Source organism: Tachypleus tridentatus, chromosome 2 (assembly GCF_004210375.1).
Source record: "Tachypleus tridentatus isolate NWPU-2018 chromosome 2, ASM421037v1, whole genome shotgun sequence".
Taxonomy (NCBI): domain Eukaryota; kingdom Metazoa; phylum Arthropoda; class Merostomata; order Xiphosura; family Limulidae; genus Tachypleus; species Tachypleus tridentatus.
The window spans coordinates 69,219,570-69,244,538 of NC_134826.1; the positions used below are offsets into that span (position 1 = coordinate 69,219,570).

The 24,969-nt window shown below is 35.3% G+C and overlaps 1 protein-coding gene across 1 annotated transcript; it reads right to left on the reverse strand.

Moving 5' to 3' along the window:
* Positions 1-1,492: 1,492 nt before the first annotated feature.
* On the reverse strand, positions 1,493-22,922 carry LOC143244146 (scoloptoxin SSD14-like). Its single transcript, XM_076488296.1, has 11 exons — positions 22,732-22,922; positions 18,013-18,192; positions 17,436-17,558; positions 15,841-15,938; positions 14,178-14,370; positions 12,474-12,637; positions 11,931-12,238; positions 11,394-11,581; positions 10,538-10,778; positions 3,879-3,992; positions 1,493-2,071 (listed from the first exon to the last, which is right to left on the reverse strand). The coding sequence occupies exons 1-11, from the start codon at positions 22,794-22,796 to the stop codon at positions 1,922-1,924; spliced, it is 1,824 nt and encodes a 607-aa protein (XP_076344411.1). The 5' UTR covers positions 22,797-22,922; the 3' UTR covers positions 1,493-1,921.
* Between the last annotated feature and the right edge of the window lie 2,047 nt (positions 22,923-24,969).

Below are 24,969 nucleotides of genomic sequence, written 5' to 3' on the forward strand. Positions count from 1 at the left end.
AAAACAGCTGTTTATCTACACTTTTAAAACAGGTAATTTTCAATAGTCTTGTATAAGTTGTTAACAAAGTACACACAAAAATGAAAATGAGTACAGTCTAATTTTAATAAAAAAATATACACAAACTTTTTTAATGCATCATTTATACAAATTATAGCTGCAACGACATACTTATTGTATATTTACAATTTTACGCTGCAAGTAATCACTGGAGAAAATATTTTCTCATTTGATTTTATATTTTTGTGAAAAACTAAACCAAAATTGAGCTATTGAGGTAAAATAGTTTCACATATATGTTTTGTTTTGCAAGGGTAAACAGCCATCAAATGATTTAATTTCCCAATATAAATACTCATGAATTCTGTCTTCTTTTACTTCGGACTTAGAAAAGCCGTGTTTCAACAAAAAAATAGTGGTTAGTTTTAGCGTGAAGCTATATTATGTGTCATCTGCACTGCGTTGATGGAACTTACTAAAGAGCATTGAAAGACAAATTAGAAAACGAGAGGTTTGTAGACGTAATACTATGACTAGTTTGTAAAAATATCTGAAATGTTTGTTTCTAGGATATCTATAAGGTTATTAGGAATTATTTTGTAATTAAATTCTGTTTTTAGGTGCAAAATTGCGCAATGGATTATCCTTTCCATATTCATTGCAGGGATCGATCCAGATGTTTATTATTATTAACTCATAAGATTATCACTAATCCAGCAGAGACATATTCTAAAACTGAAGTAATGGATTCATCAAAGCTAAATTTCTGCATAAGATGGAATAAGGCGTAAATGGATAGGTTAAAGGTCAAATCCCTCCCATGCTATGATAAGACAGAGGATCCGGTACTAGTCTGGTTTAAGTGATACAAATGGATGAGAAAAGGGATACAGCCTACTATTAAATAACTTCCCACCTGGATAGACTCGAACAATTAGGGGAACTTTCTTTTTCAAATCTTGCCTCGAACCCGTAATTATTCGACCATGAGTCCAAAAAGCGAAACCACTAGCCACGGTGGTTCGTTATGAAACATTTATATCTAAAGTATAGAAATGTTATTGGTATTTATCACACACCACGTGCTCATAGAAGAAAGCTTGCATCTCTACTTTGGTTACTTTAATAAAACTTTTAATTTATTATTGTTAAACGTCTTCAAATAAGTAAACTTTTTATCCAAATTGCAATCTCTGGGTCGCGGGTGGGAATCCCCGTCGCCGAACACGCTTGCGTTTTCAGCTGCGAGGGCGTTACAGAGTAGCAATCATTCCAACTATGCGTTGGTAAAATAGTAGCACAAACATTGGCGGTGGGTGACAGCTGGCTGCTTTTCCTAGAATCTGTTACTGCTAACTTGAGGACGGATAGAAGAAATATGTTTCGAGTAATTTTTCTTGAAATTCAAACAAAAACCAAATCAACTTATATAGAAATTCAATAATTTGATCTGTAATAATTCCAATTGATATAAAATGCACAGTAACAACAATTATAGTGCGTAAATTACAATAACGTTCTAAAATTATACGAACGTTGATTTTTTATTATAAAATAAATAAACCCAAAATGATATATTTATACATCAAAAATCACAGTTTGATCATTAATTAATCTAAATATTTTTTATACGATTACATTAATATCACAATCATAAAGAAAATGTCTCAATAGTCTAGCTTGCTGCTTCTAATAGGGGCCATCTTGGAAGTTGCCTACATATAATGTCATACGCATGCGTACACCATCTCTCAAAACTTAGAACAAATTTAAGGACCTGAGCTGTCGGTAGGATGAAACTTATGAAATAAATAATAAATGTTCAAAAACTGCAGACAAGTACGATGAAACATAGGAGTGGCTTGTTCTCTTACAGAGACGTTGTTTCTTTCACATCTAATTCAGCACGGTACGTGTCGCTTTAGAATCCGTCGGTTTTCCCTCCTCTCCGGTAATCAGCACTGGCGTATAGTTTTCCAGTTGGTGCTCGAGCAATACCAACAATTCCCGACGTCGTTCCTGAAATCCCTTGAACTTCATGACCTCTCAGCTTAAGCCCCTCTAGTACTACCTGCTCAAAATGAACAACAAACAGATATCAAAAACTCATTGACGAGTTATATATATGTAAAAACAGCTGCTATGAATAGCGATAGCGAACAATGTTTTGACCTTCTGACGATGACCGCAGAAGGTCGGATCGTTGTTCGCTCCTCTACATACAGTTTTCGCTATTCATAGCAACCACTGTTCGCTCCTCTACATAGAGCTTTCGCTATTCATACCAGCCGTTTTTACATATATATATATTTTCTCTACAAGTGGGTTTTCTCGTCATCATGAATCATCGATGAATTGTAAATATGAATTCAGAACAAACAATGTAGTAATTATCGTTACAAAAATACATAATAAAGATTGTAACAAGACCATTAAAATAAAACTAAACAATTTAGCCCCTCACCCTACATGGCACAGAAAAAACGAAACCTTCTAGCCCTTCATCCTTCAGGGTGCAGATAAAACAATAACAATTGGTCATTGTATTCCTGAGTTGAAATTGTGCGTGTACTTGTTGTAAATGAGTGCACGTTACAACACCGTTAACCCTAATTAACCCATATCTGTTCAATCTCATTCGCAGTCACCATTGTTGATCATGTACATATTCTAAAACTGAAGTAATGGATTCATCAAAGCTAAATTTCTTCATAAGATGGAATAAGGCGTAAATGGATAGGTTAAAGGTCAAATCCCTCCCATGCTATGATAAAACAGAGGATCCGGTACTAGTCTGGTTTAAGTGATACAAATGGATGAGAAAAGGATAAACGTTATTTATAAACATGACAGAGATTGTTGTTCATTTTCAAGTTTGTCCTGTTGCTGACAGTAGCCTCTACTGAGAGTAAAATTAAATACAAATCATGGAAGTTATTTTTGAGCCTTTAATCTATCAACAGGTTTTAAACGAGAACTTCAAAAATCTTATTTTGAGACTGGACACTTTTAGCCCAATCGGGACCATTATGTAACACGTCGAGAAAAGAGCCAGGTCAGAGATCAAGGTTCAGGGTTGTCATAGTATGAACTCTTGATGACGAAAAACTCACTTGAAATGAAAATGCATCTCAGGACGGTTGGTATAAGTATTAACACTTTTATTGATAAGCAGAGAACAACGTTTCGACCTTCCTAGGTCATCTTCAGGTTAACAAATGACATCTTAAACATGTCATACCAGGCGTCCTGAGATACATAGTATGAATTGTTGAATAAGGATTGCACGATCTTTCAGGGGTACTAGCCACTTATGTGGCTATTCTTAACTAAATAGAGGGATTGACTGTCATGTTTTTCAGCGTTATAATGTGACGGTCAATACCACTATTCATTAAAAAAAAAAATTAGTGCAGTGGTACAGGAAGAGGGGGGGACAAGGCCCCGACTTTTCAATCTGTCATAATAAAAATATATTAATTAATTAAAATTAATCTCGGAAAAACAAGGGAATGAATAAAATGTAATCCAGAATCCAAAAGTCCTGAACCATTCCATGATATGTGCACCTTCGGAGCACATTCCCTCGCATTTTGATCAGTCAAATAATCCTACCCTCCTACCCGTTTGAAGTGCAAGTGGTTTCGAATAATATTTATTGTATAAGGTTTAGCGGACTGGATAATAGCAATAAAAATACATCGTCGACTACGTAATGGCATAAAAAAATAAAGCACTAAATCCACTCTTTTCAAGCACACGTAGTCTAACAACAACGAAACCCCAACAGGTTCGTGAGATGTTTAATTTGTAGTGCCATGCACGAGATTAGTGACAAATTGCATGTTGTTTTGTATGACGTAATATTGTTTTCTTACCTTGGAGAAGTTCGATTCGTATTCGATAATATTGGGAAACAATTGATGATGGATACGTGGGGCATTAATGGCTTGAGAAATATCTTTTCCTGCCCACAGGTTTAGCATGGTAACCTGAAATGCACGAATAATTAAAAAAATGTTTCTTTTAACCATTGTAGAAATCGCTTTTAAAAATTGTTTGTTATTAACAATACAAAGTCGATTAGGTTTCTTCCGGTCTCATTTGTACAAAATTGCTTGATTTACCACCAGTGTGGTAATTTTGGTGAACCGATGGATGACACATGTTTCTTATCATTTATTGAAAATCGACAGATTTATACTCGTGTAGTAATTCAACACATCATGGTATTACTGTTTTAAGCAATCAGTAAAACAGGCTACATTGTTATTCTAATTTAACAGCTTACATTTTGATTCTAGTCAAGCACAGCTGCACTGTTATCTTAAGAACACTTTCATTGTTATTATAATCCAACATAGTTTATACTATTATACTAATATAACATAGTCTATATTGTTATCCTGATTCAACACGGTGTATACTGTTATACAAATCCAACATAGTCTAAATTATCATCCTGGCCGTAAATGTAGTGATGTATTGAAAAACAGCATCTATTCCATAAGTTATTTTATTGTAATAATTATTTCAAGAACGTTTTGATGTACAATCATTCATTACACGAAATGGTGCGTGTGTCAAAATATTGGTGTTTGATGTGAACGTTCCAGAACGTTTAGAATACACATGGGCCATTGAGAACTCCGTAACATGAGGACTCTGACCTATATTTCACGGAGAAACGTGAAATTTATTGAACATTCCGTTTACCACTGTTAAGAATAACAGAGAAGCCAAGTGTAAAAACAATTTTGTGAATACTGCAGTAATTATAGTTCATATAATATGGCATGTTATTGTTTTATTTCCTTTCATGAAACATTAGTAAAAACACCAGGATATTGATTAGATGGACGACATTTTAGTTCATTTGTATTCCATTCATTATAAAGAGGCTTGGCATGGGCAGATGGTTAAGGCACTCGATTCATAATCCGAGGGTCACGGGTTTGAATCCTCGTCACACTAAATATGCTTGCCCTTTCAGCTGTGGGGGCGTTATAATGTGATGGTCAATCCCGCTTTTCGTTAGTAAAAGAGTAGCCCAAGAGTTGACAGTGGGTGGTAATGACTAGCTGTCTTTCCTCTAGTCTTATACTGCTAAATTATAGACGGCTAGTGCAGATAGCTCTCGTGTAGCTTTGCGTGAAATTCAAAACAGACCAAACCAAAACAGTAGGGAAGAAAAAGTACGATATAAATATCAAAGTTATTGAATTACCAGTTAATAAGTAATCAGTGAGTGGTTCAGTTACTGAGTGTATTTTATGGATTTACTTGTGAGGATACTTTGTAAATTTGTAAACAAGTTAGGTGTACGAAAGTGTCGGAGTGCGAGTTGACCGAAATATTGTCCAACTAAAAATCTACCCATGCAAGTTTTCTGTAAAAAATTGAATTTTATTAACCTCAAAGGAATTTATAAGCTTTCACAAAATTGTATAACAAACTGGTTTGCTCAGAATGTTACCAATGAAAAGAGCTTTTTTTCACATGGTGAAGTCATCGAATTTATGTGTGTTAGCTAATCAGTACTGGTTGTGTAAAAACGTCTTACACAGGTTTCGTTTCAAAGAGTTGCACAGTTTCTATAATAATTACTTTTAATATTTATATAAATGCTAATAAATCTATGTTAGAACTAGCATCATACTATAATGGAATACTTGCTATACGATACTGGAAAAACATTTTTATTATGCGATATGCAACTCTCAACTTCGCGAAATGTTTATCCTATGTACATGTAAATTTGCAATAGGGGTCACGATTTTTCTCTTTCATCTTCGTTTTCCGTGAAGGAAAACTTTATTTTTTCCATTATCAGGGTGTATATATGACATCATGAATTCATCATACTCGGATATAATCTATCGAAGTATAATAGTACTATCTGTTGTATGTCCATGTAAATACTTCGCAGGGTGTAGAACGATCTTCACCAAAACAGGTGTGGAAATTAATTAGGTTCATGGGGAAATACACATGATTTTTCTGTTGTTTTTTTTTTGCATTTTGCGGGTTTTATAGTGTTTTTGCGTGTTTTTTACCAGTTATTTGCCCTCTGTTGGTGGATCCACACAAATTTAGCATGAGGTTTCGTTGTGTAGATGAGGAGATACGTGCAAATTTGCGGTTTGACATTTTGTATTTTGCTGTTTTTATGAGTGTTTTGGTCTGTTTTTTTTAAATTATATATAAAGGAAACAACTTTTCATGTCCTAAGATAACCTTTCATTAATCATAAATTTACATAACTTCCATCCAGGATACGGGAACCTCAGCTAAAAAATATTATACACTAATATCTCTTCTTCTTTTTTAAATAAACACCACAAAGTCATGACGACAAGTCTACAAGAATAAATAGGTCTAAAGTTAGGCCTATGTTTCTAAAAACGCTTTGACGTGTGGGAAGCATAAATTTTTCAATACTTCGATACTTTTCAGGTTTAAAACAATCATTCGAATCTTCCATGTGTTTTTGTATAGTTTTCTACACTGGATGAAATGTTATTGTGAAGTTTAAAGCTGCAAATATGTCTTAAGCGAGGATGGAGTTCTATCGGGAATCTGATTGGTGTGTATATTATTGTTAGAAACATTGTTACTATTGTTGTATTATCTTTTCGCTTTCTCGGGATTTGGGTGATCTTATGTACCCTTGAGGGTCAGGTGCACTTTGGCCTCTTCCTCCTTCCTTTACTTACATGATCATGTAGTGTTGGTTGGTATGGCTACTGCTTTAGGGTCAGAGTAGTCTGGGTTTACTCCGACTCTTTTCAGGGCAATGTCCATGTACTAGTTTCATACGTTTATCGATATTATTTGCTCTATCAGTAGGAATTCTAGTTTGATGGTGGCCTCTTTTTTTCCTCCCTTTTATATGTGTGTTTGTTTTCTTATAGCAAAGCCACATTGGGCTATCTAATGAGTCCACTGAGGGGAACTGAACCCCTGATTTTAGCGTTTAAATCCGTGGACTTACCCCTGTACCAGCGGGGGACCCCTTTTATATATACATATTTATTTATTTATTATTATTGTTTTTTATTTATTTATTATTATTGTTTTTAGTTACTTATTTATTTTATAACTTATTTTTTAGTTTAAAATGTATGTTGATCAGTATGTATGATGTTTAGGACTATCTTCATCATGTATGCAGTCTAGTTCACATAATAATTCATTTTTCATCTAATGTTTATCAAAATACGTTATTGTACTATGTAGGAGTCTATCTGCTATGGTTGATATGTTTGAATATTTGTGTATGAAACTAGATGATGTGGTTCTGGGAACTCTGTATGCTGTTGTGAGGAGTGTGTTTTGTATTGTTTGTAGCTTGGTTTTTATTATCTTGTCACTTACAATAATTTAAGCTGGAGCTGTATAGTCAATTACTGGTCTTAATGTATGTTTTGTTAATGTTTGGTATATTGTCTGTTGATGTTCCACTGTTCTTGCCAGTTAGACTCCTAGCATAGTTGGTTCTTCGCCAGACTTTACTTTTGATTTCATTTAAATAGTTAATCCATGATAATTGTGAGTCATAGGTTAGATCGAGAAAGTTTGCCGATGTGGCAATCTGAAGTAGTGTTCCATTCATATACATTTCAGACTACTTTTTTATGTTTTGTCAGTTGGGTAAATACGACTAGTTGTGTTTTTGCTGTATTTATTTTGATTCTATATTTGTGACGATATTCATTTATTCTATTTAAATGCGGTTGTATGTTTGTGGCTGCTATTGTTGATGTTGAAGCACTATTCCAGACTGCCACCCAATTAGCAAACTGTGAGGAGAATCCATGATTAGGATCCTTCAGTGGCAAATTGTTTACATACATGATAAAGAGTATAGGGCTAACCACCCCTCCCTGAGGGACACCAGCTTCTGGAGTAAAGTATTAGAAAATGTTCCTTCAACATTTACTCTACAATTTTTATGTTCCAAAAAGTTAGATAATCAGCGAATAATTCCACGCGGTAGTCCCATTTGTTGCTTGCGGAACCGTAGACCATTGTGCCATACAGTATCAAATGCTTTATCAACTTCAAGAAAGCAGGCGAGAGTGCATTATTTTTTATTGAAGCTATCTATTATCTCCTCAGTTAATCTGACTAAGTGGTCAGTTGTTTGTCTAAATTTTCTGAAGCCATTTTGTATGTGGAGATTCTATTACTAATTATGCGTTCTAAACTTTTACCTATACAGCTGGCCAGGTTGATTGGTCGGTAGCTATTAGGTTTATTGGCTGGTTTTTTTCCTTCCTAATGAAACATTAATATATTAGCAAGCTTCCAAGAAACTGGTACGTATCCAGAGGATAATGATAAGTTGAAAAGTGCTTTTAAGTGGTCAAATAATTTCTGAGTGCCCTTTTTGAGGAGGATGGCTTGTATCACATCTTCACCCGGGGATTTGTTTTTTGTTGCTTCATGGAGTTCATGTATCGATATTTCTTTTGTTAGCATCGTGTCTTTGTAGTTGGTTATGTGTCTTGTATTTGTTTCAGATATATTTGTTGGGAAAATTGGTTCTTATTATTCTTTATTGTTTATTATATAATTTGTGACTTTGTTGTAAAAACTATGTCTTCATATCTGGATCAATATGTGTTTTAAATGTATTCTGTAGTTGGTGTTTGAAAGCTTCGGCTTTTTCTTTATTTATGTATGCTACTATGTTATTATACTCAAGCGTAGGATATTTTCTTGTGGCTGAATTGTCATTGGTGAGTCGTCTAAAGGTGTGTCCAGAATTCTCTCGGGTCAGTTTTATCATTTAATTTTGAACAAAAGTTGTCCCCTTTATCTTGTTTTAGTAGTTTTATTTATGCTGTAATGTGATTTCTTATATTGTTTATTTGTGTTTTGGTTTCTCTGTCTCTTGTTATCATGAATTGTCTTAGTTTTGATATTAGGCTTATTATTTGAGTGTTTGGTTTCCATATGCTATTCGTTGTTTTATGGTTTTCTTTCGATGTTGTTTCATTTGCCGTTTATTGAAGGCACTCCGTTTTTGCTTGACAGTTGTTATTCAGTTCTATTTGGCTTTTTACTACTTCTAAAACTTTATTAGGTAATTGATTGTCTAATTCTTTTTGATAGTCTTGCTAATTTGTTTTATTGTAATCAAACTTTTTTCTATAGGTTGCATTTTTATGGAGGGCAAGATCGAAGACACAACAAATTGGTAGTTGGTGGCTATCAACATCTTTCCCCACCTGAAATTTAATTAGTTTCTGGGTCATATTGTATGTGTTAAGACAAAAATTTTGTATGTCACTAGTATTAGTGGCATAATCTGTGTGTGTGAGGAAGTTATCATTCAGTAGGGCTACATTATTATTGTCTATAAACTGTAATATATTTCTTCCATTGGTGTTTGTATAGTTACAGCCAAAATTAATATTTTGGATGTTTAGGTCTTCAATGACTATGAGATTTTGGTTGTAGAAAAAAGTTCCTGCTTGTGTGACTTTTGTTCTATTTATTAGCAGGATATCCACAGTTCGTTATTACTGCTCATACTGATTTCGGTGACTGAGAGGTCTGTTTTGTATAGCAACATTGTGCCTCTATTTTCATCATTTTTATTTATTCTGTCTTTCTTTAGTGTTGCATAGTTTGGTATCTTAAATCTATTCTTGTTATATATTAACGTTTCGCTTAATATCATAACGTGGGAGTTAGTTTCTTGTATAACGTCTTCGATCTCGTGTTTCTTGGAAACCAGTGCACCTTGGATGTTGATATATACTACTGTGAATTTTATGTTGTCCGTAGGTAACCTGTGAATGTTGTTATTATGTGTGGTATATGAGGCATAATATGCTTTTTTTTTCAAAATAGTGACTAAGATATCAGTGCAGTTGATTATTTGGTTTGATTTTGTATCATCTTTTATCACTAGGGTTTGGTTTGGCTTGAATTTCGCGCAAAGCTATGTGAAGGCTATCTGCGCAAGCCGTCTCTAATTTAGCAGTGAAGGCAGCTAGTCACCACCATCCATAGCCAACTCTTGGGCTACTCTTTTACCAATGCATAATGGGATTGACCGTCACATTATAACGCTCCTACGACTGAAAGGGCGAGCATGGTGTGAGAGGGATTCGAACCCGCGACCCTCGGATTACGAATCGAATGCCTTAACCACCTGGCCATGCCGAGCCTAATCACTAGGGAGCATAAATACAAATTTTGTCAAGGTAGGAGTTATATTCGATTGAGATTGCTTCACTTTTCTGAAAAGGGTAGTTGGTTTTGGAATGGATTGCTGTCATATATGCAGTTAATTTAAGCGAGTTTAAAGGAAGGCTTGATAAATATATAAGTGTTAAGAGCTGACTTTGAATGTTTTATTTTTATTTTAAAGTACAGTTTAGAAGATAGTACGGTCTAGAAGGACCAACAAGTCCCTTGTTGTCATTAAATTATACGTAAAATGTGTTACACATTTTGAATTGTATAAGCTGTAAGGTGTTTCGCACAGTCGTAATAAACAAATTAAACTCCACAAACTTACAAAAGCAGTTCCTGTAGTTATTTTGCTGTCTCCTGTACCTCCTATCACAAGTCTGATCTCTCCATCACTGTCTACCACTATTGTTGGAGACATTGAAGAAAGTGGTCGTTTTTCTGGTGATATTTTGTTGTAGATCGATGTTGGAAACCCATTAGTATCAGAGGTGTCAAGAGAGGTGAAAGTGTTCATTGCATTGTTGAAAATAATACCGGTTGAAATAGAGGCCCTTTTACTACCAAAGCTGTAAACAATGAGATAAAAACTTAAAATATATTTATTGTAAACAGTGAAATAAAAACTTAAAATATATTTATTGTAAACAGTGGAATAAAAACTTAAAATATATTTATTGTAAACAGTGAAATAAAAACATAAAATCTATTTATTGTAAACAGTGAAATAAAAACATAAAATCTATTTCTTGTAAACAATGAAATCAAAACTTAAAATCTGTTTATTATAAAAACATATTGTCTATATTTGGGGGCTGATACGTGAAAGTGATTTACATTACAGCAGCAAATTTCGAAAACTACTCACTTCTAAACGTTTCTGTTCATTTTTGTATAACTTTATTAAGAATACATGTAAATCTTGATTTATATGTTATTTTATTCAGACCTTATGTAAATGAAAGTGTGCAAATTTGCCCGTTTTTACATAGAAAGTAGGTTAATTTCTAAATTTTATTATCCAGGTCACAAAAGCAAAGTTTGAAGGGAATAATGGCCATTTTGTGGACTTTTACAACATAAGCAATTAAGAAATAACACGTACTAAACAGGAACAAAACTTGTGTTACATAGTGTTATTATTTCAAAGTTATAAAGAAAAAAAAAATAGAGGCGTTTCTTACTGGGAGTTGATGGAAGATGACACTGATACAGCATCACCATTTGGTGCAACTATAGAAAGGTGAGACGTGTCCGTGTCCGACGTGTGAAAGGTTTCCACCCCGTAATGAACCGGTTTGTAAGTGCGTTGGTCATTAATGTTTCGTTGTATTTCTTGGGCGAATTCTTTTGACAAGAGTTTCTTGATGAGCTACAATAGTTTATACAGACTTATATAGAATCATGTATGTGGATATACACATAAAAATAAGATGGCTGATCCAAACACATGTTAACTAGTTATTGTACAATGGTTAAGTGTAACACATGACTAAAGTATATCTTGTACTATAAATATTAATAGTAAATTCACATTTACAATAGTTCGTGTAGCATTGTTAAGTTAAACTACACGTATCTATAAGTTTTAGTTAGGTCTCGTTTGAAAACATAACAAATTGTTAAGTTTTGGGTCTCGTTTGAAAACACTACAACACATCATTAAGTTTTAGATCTCGTTTGAAAACATTACAACGTATTTATAAGTGATTTTTTCATACGTGTTTTATTCGTTTATATTTAAAACTATCATCACCATCTTCCAGAACTTCTAATCGTGATAGTTTTGAAAAAGCATGCTTATAGGTCTCCACTAGTCTGTGGTAGTTTTTAGCATCCCGTGGCGGATCTGGGAAACTCGTTTCGTCAAACTTGTACTCGTCTAAGATGTTCAGCACGAAACCCAGTAAAGCCCCGCTCCCTGGAGGAGGAACGCTGTACAAAGTTAGGTTGTTACGGAGGTGTACTCGAACTAATTCCTTCCAATGTGGTGTGTACTTTAAGAAATCTGTCTTGGTAATAATACCCCCTGTAAAACAAAAAAAACATCTAATAGTTTAATACAAAAATTAATTATTGGCAGAAAATGTAGTTGTATAGTATATCATGTTAATTAGGTATAGTGATGGGTTATAAAATATATCATATTACTAATGTATCGTGACGGGTTGCACGAGGTGAAAGTTATAGGTATTATAGGTGGTTTACAAATCCTAAACTCAACAGTTTAAAAATAGCTAAAATGAATGATATCGAATACTTGCCAAAACTTCGGATTTCTTCTGGAAGGGTTTCTTCTAGTTCCCCGAAGAACTTTGTAATAGTACTGTTTTGAGAAAGTGTGCGAAGAGTTTGGGCAAGGACTGGTCTGCGCATCCGTTCATTTTCTTTGTAAACGTCATCGGTATTGTTATTCCAGAAAAATTTGCTGCAAAAATATTAAAGAACAGAAAGGTTAGAACTTGGGTAAATTTAAGAACGGCCTAGTATTGCCAGGTGGTTAAGGTGCTCGACTCGTAATTTGAAATTCGCGGGTTCGAATACCCGTTACACCAAACATGCTCGCCCCTGCAGCCGTGGGGACGTTATAATGTGACAGTCAATCCCACTATTCGTTGTTAAAAGAGTAGTCCAAGAATTGGCGGTGGGAAGTGATGGCTAGCTACCTAACCTCTAGTCTTACATTGCTAAGTTAGGGATGGCTAGCGAAGATAGCCCTCGTGCAGGTTAGCGCGAAATTCAAAAATAAACAAACAAACTTGAGAACACGAGATTTCTTAAATAAAGCTTTCCCGATTTTATTCATCTTACCTACTCTACTGTCTGTTTGTTGTTACATGCAGTAGGCTTCTGTGATCTACACTCTGAGGGTATCGAAATTCGAATTTTAGTGTTATAAGCCTCTGATAGTTATCTCTGAGCTGATATTGTTTTGTCAGAGCACAAAGCTACACAAAGGGCTATCGGTACTTTGCTACCAGGGGTAACAAAACGCGATTTCTAGCGTTGTAAGTCAGCAGATGTGCCGCTGTGACACCGAGGGACTTTGGAACCTGAAAATTGAAAAGAATCCTGTTTGCGTATACGAAACATTTTAATTTTTTATATAAAATTTATACTAAACAGTTTTCTCTTTATATTTCTGTTGTTTGTTTGTTTTTGAATTTCGCGCAAAGCTAAACAAGGGCTATCTGCGCTAGCCGTCCCTAATTTAGCAGTGTAAGACTAAAGAGAAAGCAGCTAGTCATCACTACCCACCGCCAACTCTTGGATTACTCTTTTACTAACGAATAGTGGGATTGATTGTCATAATATAATGCCTCCACAGCTGAAAGGGGCAAGCATGTTTGGTATGATGGAGATTAGAACCTGCAACCCTCAGAATGCGAGTCGAGCGCCCTAACCACCTGGCTTATTATATGTGTAAGTTGAAAAAATAAACATATTGGCTTTGTTTGTTTTGAATTTTGCGCAAAGCTACACATCTGCGCTAGCCGTGCCTAATTTAGCAGTGTAAGACTAAAGGGAAGGCAATTAATCATCACCACCCACTACCAACTCTTGGGCTACTCGTTTACCAACGAATAGTAGGATTAACCGTCACATTATAACGCCCACACGGCTGATAGGGCGAGCATGTTTGGTGCAACGGGGACTAGAAATGGTTATTAAATATTTTATCTTTCATTGTGCCCTTGACGCCGTTTTTGTTCTGTATCTCTTAACGGATGCTTCTAAACTTAAAAAAATTCGAAGTAATACAGAAACAGCTAAAACACAAGTTTACTAGAGTTTGTTTCGTTTGGTTTGGTAAATATATATATATATGCTTGCCTAGGGCACTAAAAAACGCCCAAAGCCAGCCCTTACATTCACCATTCTGTGTACTACAAAAGTGATTGAACATTTTGTTTTAGTGATGTCGATATTAAAGTTCATAATTTATTTTTATTTTTCACCGATCTTACCGTAGACTAGGTTCATTCTGTATGACTTCTTTGTTCAAAGCCAGAGCACGTGCGAGCTGATGTTCCACTAAAAATCCATTCTCGCACATCTCTATGGCAGGTTGAAACAATTCTGTCCAGGATAGCTTTCCATATTCTTGCCATACAACAACGTAACCAGGGAGTTCTCCAGGTACACCTATTGACAGCCCGCCTGATAAAAACAAAACATAATAACAACACAGATATTTACTGTTTGTTGATAAAAATAAAACATTCAGATATTAGTACAACAACAAAATACATACTGACAATCTGTCTGATAAAAACATCAAGATATTAGTGCAACAACAATACAGATATTAACAAATCTGTCTGATAAAAAGATTCAGATATTAGTATGACAACATTATAGATACTGACAATCTGTGTGATAAAAACATTCAAATATTAGTACAATACCAACACAGATATTGACTGTCTGATAAAAAACATCCAGATATGTACAACATAGATATTGGCTGTCTGTCTGATAAAAATATCAGAACAACGAAACAGAGATATTGACAATCTGTCTAATAACACATTAAGATATTAATACAAGAACAACACAGATATGAACAGTCTGATAAAAACATCCAGATCTTATTACTACAATAACACAGATATTGACAATCTGTCTGATAAAAACATTCAGATATTAGTACAACAACAATACAGATATTGACTGTCTGATAAAAAACATCCAGATATGTACAACATAGATATTGGCTGTCTGTCTGATAAAAACATCAGAACAACGAAGCAGAGATATTGACAATCTGTCTAATAACACATTAAGATATTAATACAAGAACAACACAGATATTAACAGTCTGATAAAAACATCCAGATATTAGTACAACATCACAGATTTCGACACAGAACAAATAAGCGTAGGTTAAATCCATCTTTATTTGCTGTAAATTCTGTTGTAAATAAGATATTACGTATTATTAATGTAATAATTTAGAGGAAATAAAACAAATAAGCATTTAATATATATTATTCCACCATGCCTGACACTATTAACTACATGTTTAAGCAATAATTTGACTTCAAACGATATAATTCAAAAGAAAATAAGAATAAGCTATTCATAAGGTCCATCAAGAAAACACTAACAACAAATCCGGACTCTGTAACCTGGTTGAAGCTAAAATCTATCTTTGCAAGCATGATTTGTCACAGATGTATTGGAAATCAAAACTAAAACCTAATGTGTTCTACAGTTATTGTAACTAACAGCAATTGTGTTTTAAATTGTAAATAATTCTGAGAAACGGAACGAACGGTCTTTGGACATAAAAGCATTAGAAATGAATGCAATTTAAACGTTGTACGTGCTCATGTCTCGCTGTTAGAATGAATTTTTTTGTGTGGAGAAATAAATGTATTATCCCATAAATAGCTGTTTTAAAACTTCTTACAAGTTAGTTCTGCTTTTGACTATAAGATGGCGTCAACAGATCAATAATAGGCGTCTCAGAGCAAGTGTTACTGTGTCGACGATAAACATTTTCATATTCTCCAAATTTGTAATTCATTTATTTAGAATTGAGTAATTTTAATTCACCTTAAATCATTTTTATTATGTGTATAAAAATACTGATGATATATACAGAAAACATTTACCATAACTTACCCTCTCTCGCTAATTTTTGATTTCCTTCAAACATATCTCCTGTGGCTTTTAGTGGTGCCATCTCGCGGGCTTCTAGAACTTTTACGAATTTCTCATCTCTGCAAGTAATTTTATAAGACAAGTTGCAAAATGCAAATTTCTAATAAAACAGCACCAAAGATTAATGTATAATCTATAAAATAAATAGTTAATTTGACTACATTTTTTTCTACAGTTTTAATAAATGTTATGCTTTACATAGAAATGGAAATTCGAAAAGCGTAATTGCAGTAATTTAAAAGAGATTTTATATTGTCAGAGGGCAGATGTCGATTTATTATTTATAGTCAGTCATTTTCTTTTTTTGTTAAAAATAACAAACATGTATTTGACATTTTCGTAAACAAAAGACTTACTGAAGGTTTTACCAACTTATTTTTGGTTATTGGTAATATAAAAATGTAAATATGTTTCATAATGGAAAAATCAACGTTTTGTCATGTCATTACACTGCTAACCGAACCCGAAATGTCCAGTAAATTTAGGTTATTTCTGCTTAAATATTATGTAAAGAAATCATTATTTCCTATTCGTTATGTTTGAAGCCCCTCCTTTACCCCCTTGATTATTACGAGTGCGTAATTATTAAATTTGGATTTAACAATAGGCTTAACAAATCCACAAATTTCAGTATTAGAATAAGCTTATAATATCCAACGTTACTATATTTCCATCACCTAAGTAAACAAAATGAAAAATTATGACATAGCTGATTATGAACAGATAAAAAATTAATTTATTTGTATAAATCCGACACTTCTCAAGCACAAGGTGATATAAATGTTTAACATTAAAACTTACGTGGCGTTCAAGTTCCGTTATAAGGAAAAGTTTCGATTGGAAAGACTCTCGTCGTTCTCAATGTTTCCACGAGTTGCTGCGTAGGAAGTTATTTTGTTTTAGGCTTAAAAACGCGGAGAGAATGAAAACAACTGTCCTAAGCATTTAATATAAAAATGGCTATTATGGGTATTAAAACGTTATTTTAATGAAACGTGTGCCACTATGGGATGTATTTGTTTTGTTTCTTTAAATTTCGGGCAAAGCTACAGGAGTGCTATCTGTGCCAGACATTCCTAATTTAGCAGTGTAAGACTAGAGTTAAGACAGCTAGTCATCACCACCCACCGTCAACTCTTGGGATACTCTTATACCAACGAATAGTGGGATTGACTGTAACATTATAACGTCCCAACGGCTAAACGGGTGAGCATGTTTGGTGTGACGGGAATTGGAACTCGCTAGCCTCGGATTAAGAATCAAGCGCCTTAACCACCTTTCCATGCCGTACCATGTGGTGGGAGACACACGATTGCAATCTAACCGTTAAGTTTTTACTCTATGACCATTAAATTTTCACACACACTAACACACAGAATCAAATTCACGCATTCGATAGTTCTGGTAATGTAAAACTTCCAATTTTAATTAACGTCACAAATACACCATAAACGTGTTGTGAATAACATGGAAAGGCTAATGATTCGATTCAAAAAAAGAAACCAACATAATATTTCCTGCCCTGTTTAACGGATTATGGTTAAGAGGGGTATTACCTCTGGTATATTGTCATTAGAAATCCTCCCCCAAGTCCCATGCTGTGAGGGTTCACAACCCCCATACATAGAAGTGTGGCAATCGCTGAATCCACTGCCGATCCATTTTTCTTTAACATAGATCTGGAAAAATAATATAATTAGACGTATAGGAATCCGATTACCAAACTTTTTACTCATGCTCTGTTTCTCACACTAAATGTTTATACTGAACCAATCGAAATGTTTCACAGTCTACTTAAGACGATCCCCATTAATCCCCCTCCTCAAGTTAGAAAGATTCTGTTTCCGTTAGCTGTTTAATTTCTGTACACGTAGCTAGTGAACCTTGAAAACCACGCGACTTATCAAACCACGATTTAAAAAATAAAAAAGATGATATTAAAATTAGTTCAAATAAATATGTCAGATGTATGTAAATAGATGAAAACATAAATTACATCGATAAAAGAAATTTGGTTTCTAAACCGTGATACGCTGATAAGAAAAGTTATATAAGAAAAATCACATATATCGAAATGCACATATCCAGCACGATTAATATTCAATACAAACTAGTAAGATATCGTCCACTTACATTCCTACTGACGCACACTGACCAGCATCCGTAGATATGGCGGCATTAGTGTATGCTTCCATTGTTGTGGCATCTTCAGGATGAGCACTGAACGACAGTCCTACTATTAGGCCTACCACAAGAGAGGCTAATAGCAGTGACGCAACAACAGAAACCAGCACCTTAACCAACAGGTGTTTCCTGGAACAAAAGTAATAAATAAAGAGTCCGATAATTAGGCTCACCACGAGAGAGTCTATAAATAGTGATGTAACCACAGACGACAGCACCTTAACCGACAGGTATTTACTAGACATGAATGAATAAAAGTAATAGATAAACAGTCCGATAATTAGGCTTACCACGAGAGTCTATAAATAGTGATATAATCACAGACAACAGCACATTACACGACAGGTATTTCCTAAACATATAAAAGAGTAATAACTAAACAATCCAGGAATTCAAGCCACAAATTAGTGGCATAATATTTCTTGGATAACAATTTTTAACACCAAAAAAGTTGTTGTTTTTTAAATTTCGCGCAAAGCTGCACGAGGACTATTTGCAATAGTCGTCTTTACTTTTGCAATGTAAAACTGGAGGGAAGGCAACTAGTCATCACCACCCACAGCCAACTCTTGGGCTACTATTTTCTCAACGAATGGTGAGATTGACCATAACATTATAACGCCCCCTCGGCTGAAAGGGGCGAGCATGTTAACACTAAAGGAAAATGATGACATCATTAATTTTGTTCCAAACTTTACTTGAAGGCTGGGATGACTCAGGGGCATTTATATAAAGCATGTTATTAAACATTCAGTGGTTCAAGAAATATATTCTGAAAGTAAATAAAAGATAAGATACGTTATTAGATTAAATAGTTAGAGATCGTTATTTTTACTAGTGTTCTCAGAAAACAGCAAACCTGGCCAGACAAGAAAGCAGAACTAGTCTTGTCAGAGCTAAATAGTTTAAGTACTATAGGGACTTTTTCAAGGTGTTAGAGCACGCCCTGTGAAAATAGTAGAACAGGTTTTAGGGCCCAGATTTTCCGGTTTACAAGTTAATATCTAATTCTGGAGATTTGCCTCCAGGATATCTTATCCTAAAAACGAAATAAAGTTGATTATTAAAGAATTTAGAACAAGCAGAGCGCGCTCTGGTGATCTGGGTGTCGAGCTGTGATCGAGACGTGATTCTGCTGAATATACTTCACGTTCAACTAAAGGATTGTTAGAAAAGTGACGGTCAATCCCGTGAAACTATTCAAAGAGCCTGACAAAGCCTTTGTGGGGGTAGTTGACACTTATTGGCTACCTTTCCTTTTGTTAGAGGTTTAGAATGAATTACGACTATACCCGAACCCCAAGGGGTCTCTGACCTGACTGTGTAGTCCATAAAGTGGAGTTCAGAATTAATAAAGTAACTTTCACTACAGTTTACAGGTTTTACAGTAAGGATAACTAGGTTTTTTGCAACAAGTACGACGTTTCGGTCATTAGTGACACCACTTGTGTACTTGACAATAATCGAAACGTCGCACCTGTTCTAATAACTACTTACTTACTGTAAAGTGTAATAAAATACATGTTATTGGATGTCTACGATAATTTTTTACAGTTGTTATTTTAAGATTTGGTGCCTCACCAATGTTTAGCAAGGTGTGTCACTTATTGTTGTTGATTTGAGAAATCTGACTATGTTTAAAACTAGGTTGTGTTTAATTCAAATAGTGTTAACTCGATGACTTTTCTATCTCTTTTGCTTTCTTCCTTAAAGTTCGGGACGCTGTCAATAAACAGCTTTGAACTAGGCATACAATATACATGACATAATGATTTGGTGAACCTGAACAAGCAATAAACATAATGATTTGGTGAACCTGAACAAAGGAATAGACATTTTTATTTAGTGAACCCGATCGAGGAATAGATATAATGATTTGGTGAAGCTGAACAAGGAATAAACATAATGATTTGGTGAACTTGATCGAGGAATAGACATTTTGATTTGGCGTACCTGAATAAGGAATAGACATTTTAATTTGGCGAACCTGAACAAAGAATAGGCATTTTTATTTGGTGAACCTGACCGAGGAATAGACATAATGATTTTCGTCGCTTAATTATGTTATACATTCACCTTCGTCGAATAGTTTGACTGACGTCACTATAAGAACCAAATCGTAGAGGAATAATGTTGAAACTCAAGTTTGCGGGCGATATATTTGGCGGGAAAGTGTTTCTGTCTCTTTTTTTTTTTTTTTTTTTTGTTCTATATGCCTAACGCGAAAAGACTTGTCTCGAGCTGACAGTTCCGCTAATGGAACGAAGCCAAATCCCCGTCACCAAGCCAGAGCCTTGTTTGTCGATGAGGGGAAGAAAACAGCCAAATTTAAGATGATGTCTAATTGTCTTAATATAGTTCATAGGCGGTGTCTATTTCATACGCATGGTGTCAGTAGGAAGGAGGTAACGAGCCTAGTGAACCATCTGTTAACAGGATGAAGTTAGCTTGTTTCTTTCCACCCAGCTTCTTGCTTGATGGTTTTAATAATATCTTCTCCTCCCCAAAGTTGTCAAACAACCTTTTTAATATTTATAACCTAAATTCACTGTACATCAGATAACTTATTCCTCTTTTGAGTAGGAAGTGTTTCTTATTATTGTTGTGTGACAGTAGCATTTTGTTTAAGTCATCGCCTGTTATGTTATACGTTAATATCGCATTACCTCATAAGAACGTGACAAAGTTACTGAGAGTACTGACATGTGACGAAAACCTTTATTATAAGTTAGATGATAGGATTATGAATTCTTCATATTTCATCTGGTTCATTTTATAGAAATAATTTGTAAGTGTGTTTGTTTGTTTTGGAATTTCGCACAAAGCAACTCGAGGGCTATCTGTGCTAGCCGTCCCTAATTTAGCAGTGTAAGACCAGAGGGAAGGCAGCTAGTCATCACCACTCACCGCCAACTCTTGGGCTACTCTTTTACCAACGAATAGTGGGATTGACCGTCACATTATAACGCCCCCACGGCTGGGAGGACAAGCATGTTTGGCGCGACTCGGGCGCGAACCCGCGACCCTCAGATTACAAAGCGCACGCCTTAACGCGCTAGGCCATGCCAGGCCATGTAAGTGGGAATTGAGAAAAATAAAAAAGATATATATATATCTCAAAGGTGTGAATATTGTGGTGATAAACAATCACCGAGGTTGAGGTGTTAAGATGACACACTTGAATGCAAATGGTTTGATGTCAAAGTGACACTCCTGAGTGTCAATATTTTGGTGTTAACGTGACACTCCTGAGAGTAAAGAGTTTGGTGATAAGGTAATACTCCTGAGTGTCAGTCTTTTGGTGTTAAGATGACACTCCTGAGTGTCAATAGTTTGGTGTTAAGGTGACACCCCTGAGTATCAAGAGCTTGGTGTTAAGGTAACACTCCTGAGTGTCAATAATTGGGTGTTAAAGTCACACTCATAAGTGTAAATGGTTGGTGTTAAAGTGACACTCCTGAGGGTCGATGGTTTGATGTTAAGGTGACATTCCTGAATGTCAATGGTTGGTACTAAAATGACACTCATAAGTGCAAATGGTTTGGTACTAACGTGACACTCCTGAGTTTCAATGGTTTGGTGTTAAGATGACGTTCCTGATAGTAAAGAATTTGGTGTTAAGGTATTACTCCTGAGTGTCAATGGTTAGGTGTGAAGGTGACACTTCTGAGTGTCAATGGTTTGATGTTAAGGTAACACTCCTGAGTGTCAATGATTTGGTGTTAAGGTGACACTCATAAGTGTCAATAGTTTGGTGTTAAGGTGACACTCCTGAATGTCAATGGTTGGTGTTAAGATGACACTCCTGAGAGTAAATGGCTGGTATTAAGGTGACTCTCCTAAGAGTAAATGGGTGGTGTTAAGGTGACACTCCTGAAAATAAATGGTTTGGTGTTAAGGTAACATTCCTGAATGTCTATGGTTCAGTGTTAAGGTAACACTCATAAGTGTAAATGGTTGGTGTTAAAGTGACACTCCTGAGTATCAATAGTTTGGTGTTAAGGTGACACTCATAAGTGTCAATGGTTTGATGTTAAGGCAACTCTCCCTTGTTCATTCCATATATTTTGTCTACTTGTTTCTACTTAAGTACAAAGCTAAACAATGATTATCTGTACTCTGCCCAACACAGGTATCGAAACCCGCTTTCTTGCGTTATAAGACCTCCCCCCATAACGCTGTGTTAGTGGGGAGCATTTTAATGTAATCATAAAACTATCCAAGTCAGTGAACAAACAATTAAGCAGACAAACTTGGGTTTCACAGCTGAAAGACGAGTAGTAATAATTAGTACTTTTGTCACACTTGGTATAACAGACTATCATATCATTTTTTGGGTATATTGAACATGTGATACTCAAAATTGTCCCTAAACTGGGTAACTAGTTAGGTGGATGAAGAAGTGAACAGGGAAGGTTTAGGGTGGCTGTTTATCGGGTTTGATTAAATGAAGTCGATATTATATTTTAAAAATTATATGGAGACAAGTTTTCGACTTAGCTAGCTATAGATGTGTAATGTCATTGTAGCTGAGTACTTTGACGACTTGAGTTTAAATTGGAAAAACTAAACTGTATGATTAACAGACAATGCGTAGTCGCATAAATAATACAAACAGTAAATTAACAAAACTACGACGTAAAGTAATCAATTAAAAACAAACCTCACCTTACGCAGAGACACTGATTTTTCTGAAGTTTCTGGGGGACTAAAGTATACGTCACTACTGTCATTTTGCCGATTTTGAAATTTTCACAATTTGAATGAAACACAAAATTATTTACTCTCGGACTATTGTACAAGAACACACAAAAGCGTGCGAATCAGATTCCTCCGTTCACTGTATACCTACTGTGAGCACAGATTATATCTATAGGTTTTTAGCTCTCTTGCTTTTCCTATTGAAAGTTGTGACCAATCCAGAGCCAATGTTTCTATGACGTCACCGAAGGGTCTTCTACCGGTCATGTGACGTACGGTTTTAGTTACTTCACCTAGTTTTAGCAATGTCCGTTAGATGGAGTAAATGACGTTTAGCACCGGAAAATGAATTTTAACAAATAGGCGACACAGGTAGGTGTGTTACTGCCTGATAAACCCACAAACGTCTAGCCAATCTCATCATATTAGTCATAAGATAGGACTGATTTCAGCCACTTGAAATTCCTGCATCTGTCCCGATATTCAGGAACTCTAACAGCCGCTTTTTAGGGTTTCTGTTTGGTTGGCAATACCTTCATTTGTTGATCGCGTAAGGCGTGCGACTCGTAATCCAAGGGTCGCGGGTTCGCGCCCGCGTCGCGCTAAACATGCTCGCTCTCCCAGCCGTGGGGGTGTATAAGTGACGGTCAATCCCACTATTCGTTGGTAAAAGAGTAGCCCAAGAGTTGGCGGTGGGTAGTGATGACTAGCTGCCTTCCCTCTAGTCTTACACTGCTAAATTAGGGACGGCTAGCACAAATAGCCCTCGAGTAGCTTTGTGCGAAATTCCCAAAACAAACAAACCCCCAAACATTTGTTGATCAATAACGTGGGTCTACTGTATTTGTTTACGTAGTATATTCCCACCTTACCAGAATAAAATCATTTCATTCATAACTCTTGACTCGTGTAGACTATAGTTGAATTCAGGAATTGTAAAAGTTTTTATTTTTAGGTACTAATAACATTCGTTTTCTTACCCTAATTCGTATTTAAAATTTCATGTGATGCAATGAGTGAGTCCCACGTGATGATTTTATTACAACCAAAACGGGTGCGGGTTCGAATCTCCTGTGCGCCAAACGTGCTTGCCCTTTCACCCGTGAGGACATTATAATGTTACGGTCAATCCCCCTATTTGTTGGTAACAAAGTAGCGCAAGAGTTGGCGGTGGATGATGATGACTAGCTGCCTTTCCTCTAGTCTTTCACTGCTAAATTAGAGACGGCTTCATTGTTTTCTTAATTCTGACGTTTTGGTTGTTTGGTTTTGAAAAATAGGAAAATTAAAAATAATTAAATAAACCGTAAGTAAATAAGTTGTAACAGTTCTAACTTGTTTTCAATAAAGATTACAGTTTTTGAGATAAGAAAATATCCAAACTTCAGACTTTAATACAAATCTACCCACTTGAGACCGAAAGTCATCTAGTCGCCAGATCAATCGATATATGTTATGTTTAGTTAGCAATGTGATCAGAAACAAATAAACAAACCTATGGAAGTAAACACTCATGTAACAGCAACTTTCGATGTTGATAAGGGAGAAACCAGAATTCCAAAGGTTAGTTAGACAGACCGCAGCAACTTTAAAGTTTGTTGAATTTCGCGCAAAGCTACTCAACAGTTGGCAGTCTCTATTTTAGCAGAGATAGGCTAACTGTAAGGAAGCTAGTTCACACCAGCTACCCCCAACTATTGGCTATTCTTTACCAGCAAATAGTGGGATTGATCATCACATTGTGACTTCCCTAAGCTAAAAGAGCAACACGTTCGGTGACAGGACTGGGGGTCGAATGTTCTAACCACCAAGCCATATTAGGCCGAACAATAATTATTTAATTGTTATATACTTTAGAGCAAACTTTGTATCTAAGTTATATAAAATTAAAATATATTTAGAAGATAACGTAGAGAGAGATACGAATCAAGTATACCACAGAGACGCCCGGAAGGCGTGTATCTATGTTCTAATTTCCCTACTAAAAAGGAAGATGTCTGGTTTCACATTGTATGTGAAATGTCTCTTCTTCGTAAAATAGATGTTGTATCACTTGTGTCTGCTAACTTTCTCACGAGAACGATTTTAAGTTTTTGCCGATAAACCACTTCCGTAGGTTGTCCTGTTTTTACAAGGGGAAACTTCGATCGTAAACAAAATCATTGAAAATAGCGTAGGTGCGAATTTTGGTGTACCTTAAAAGGT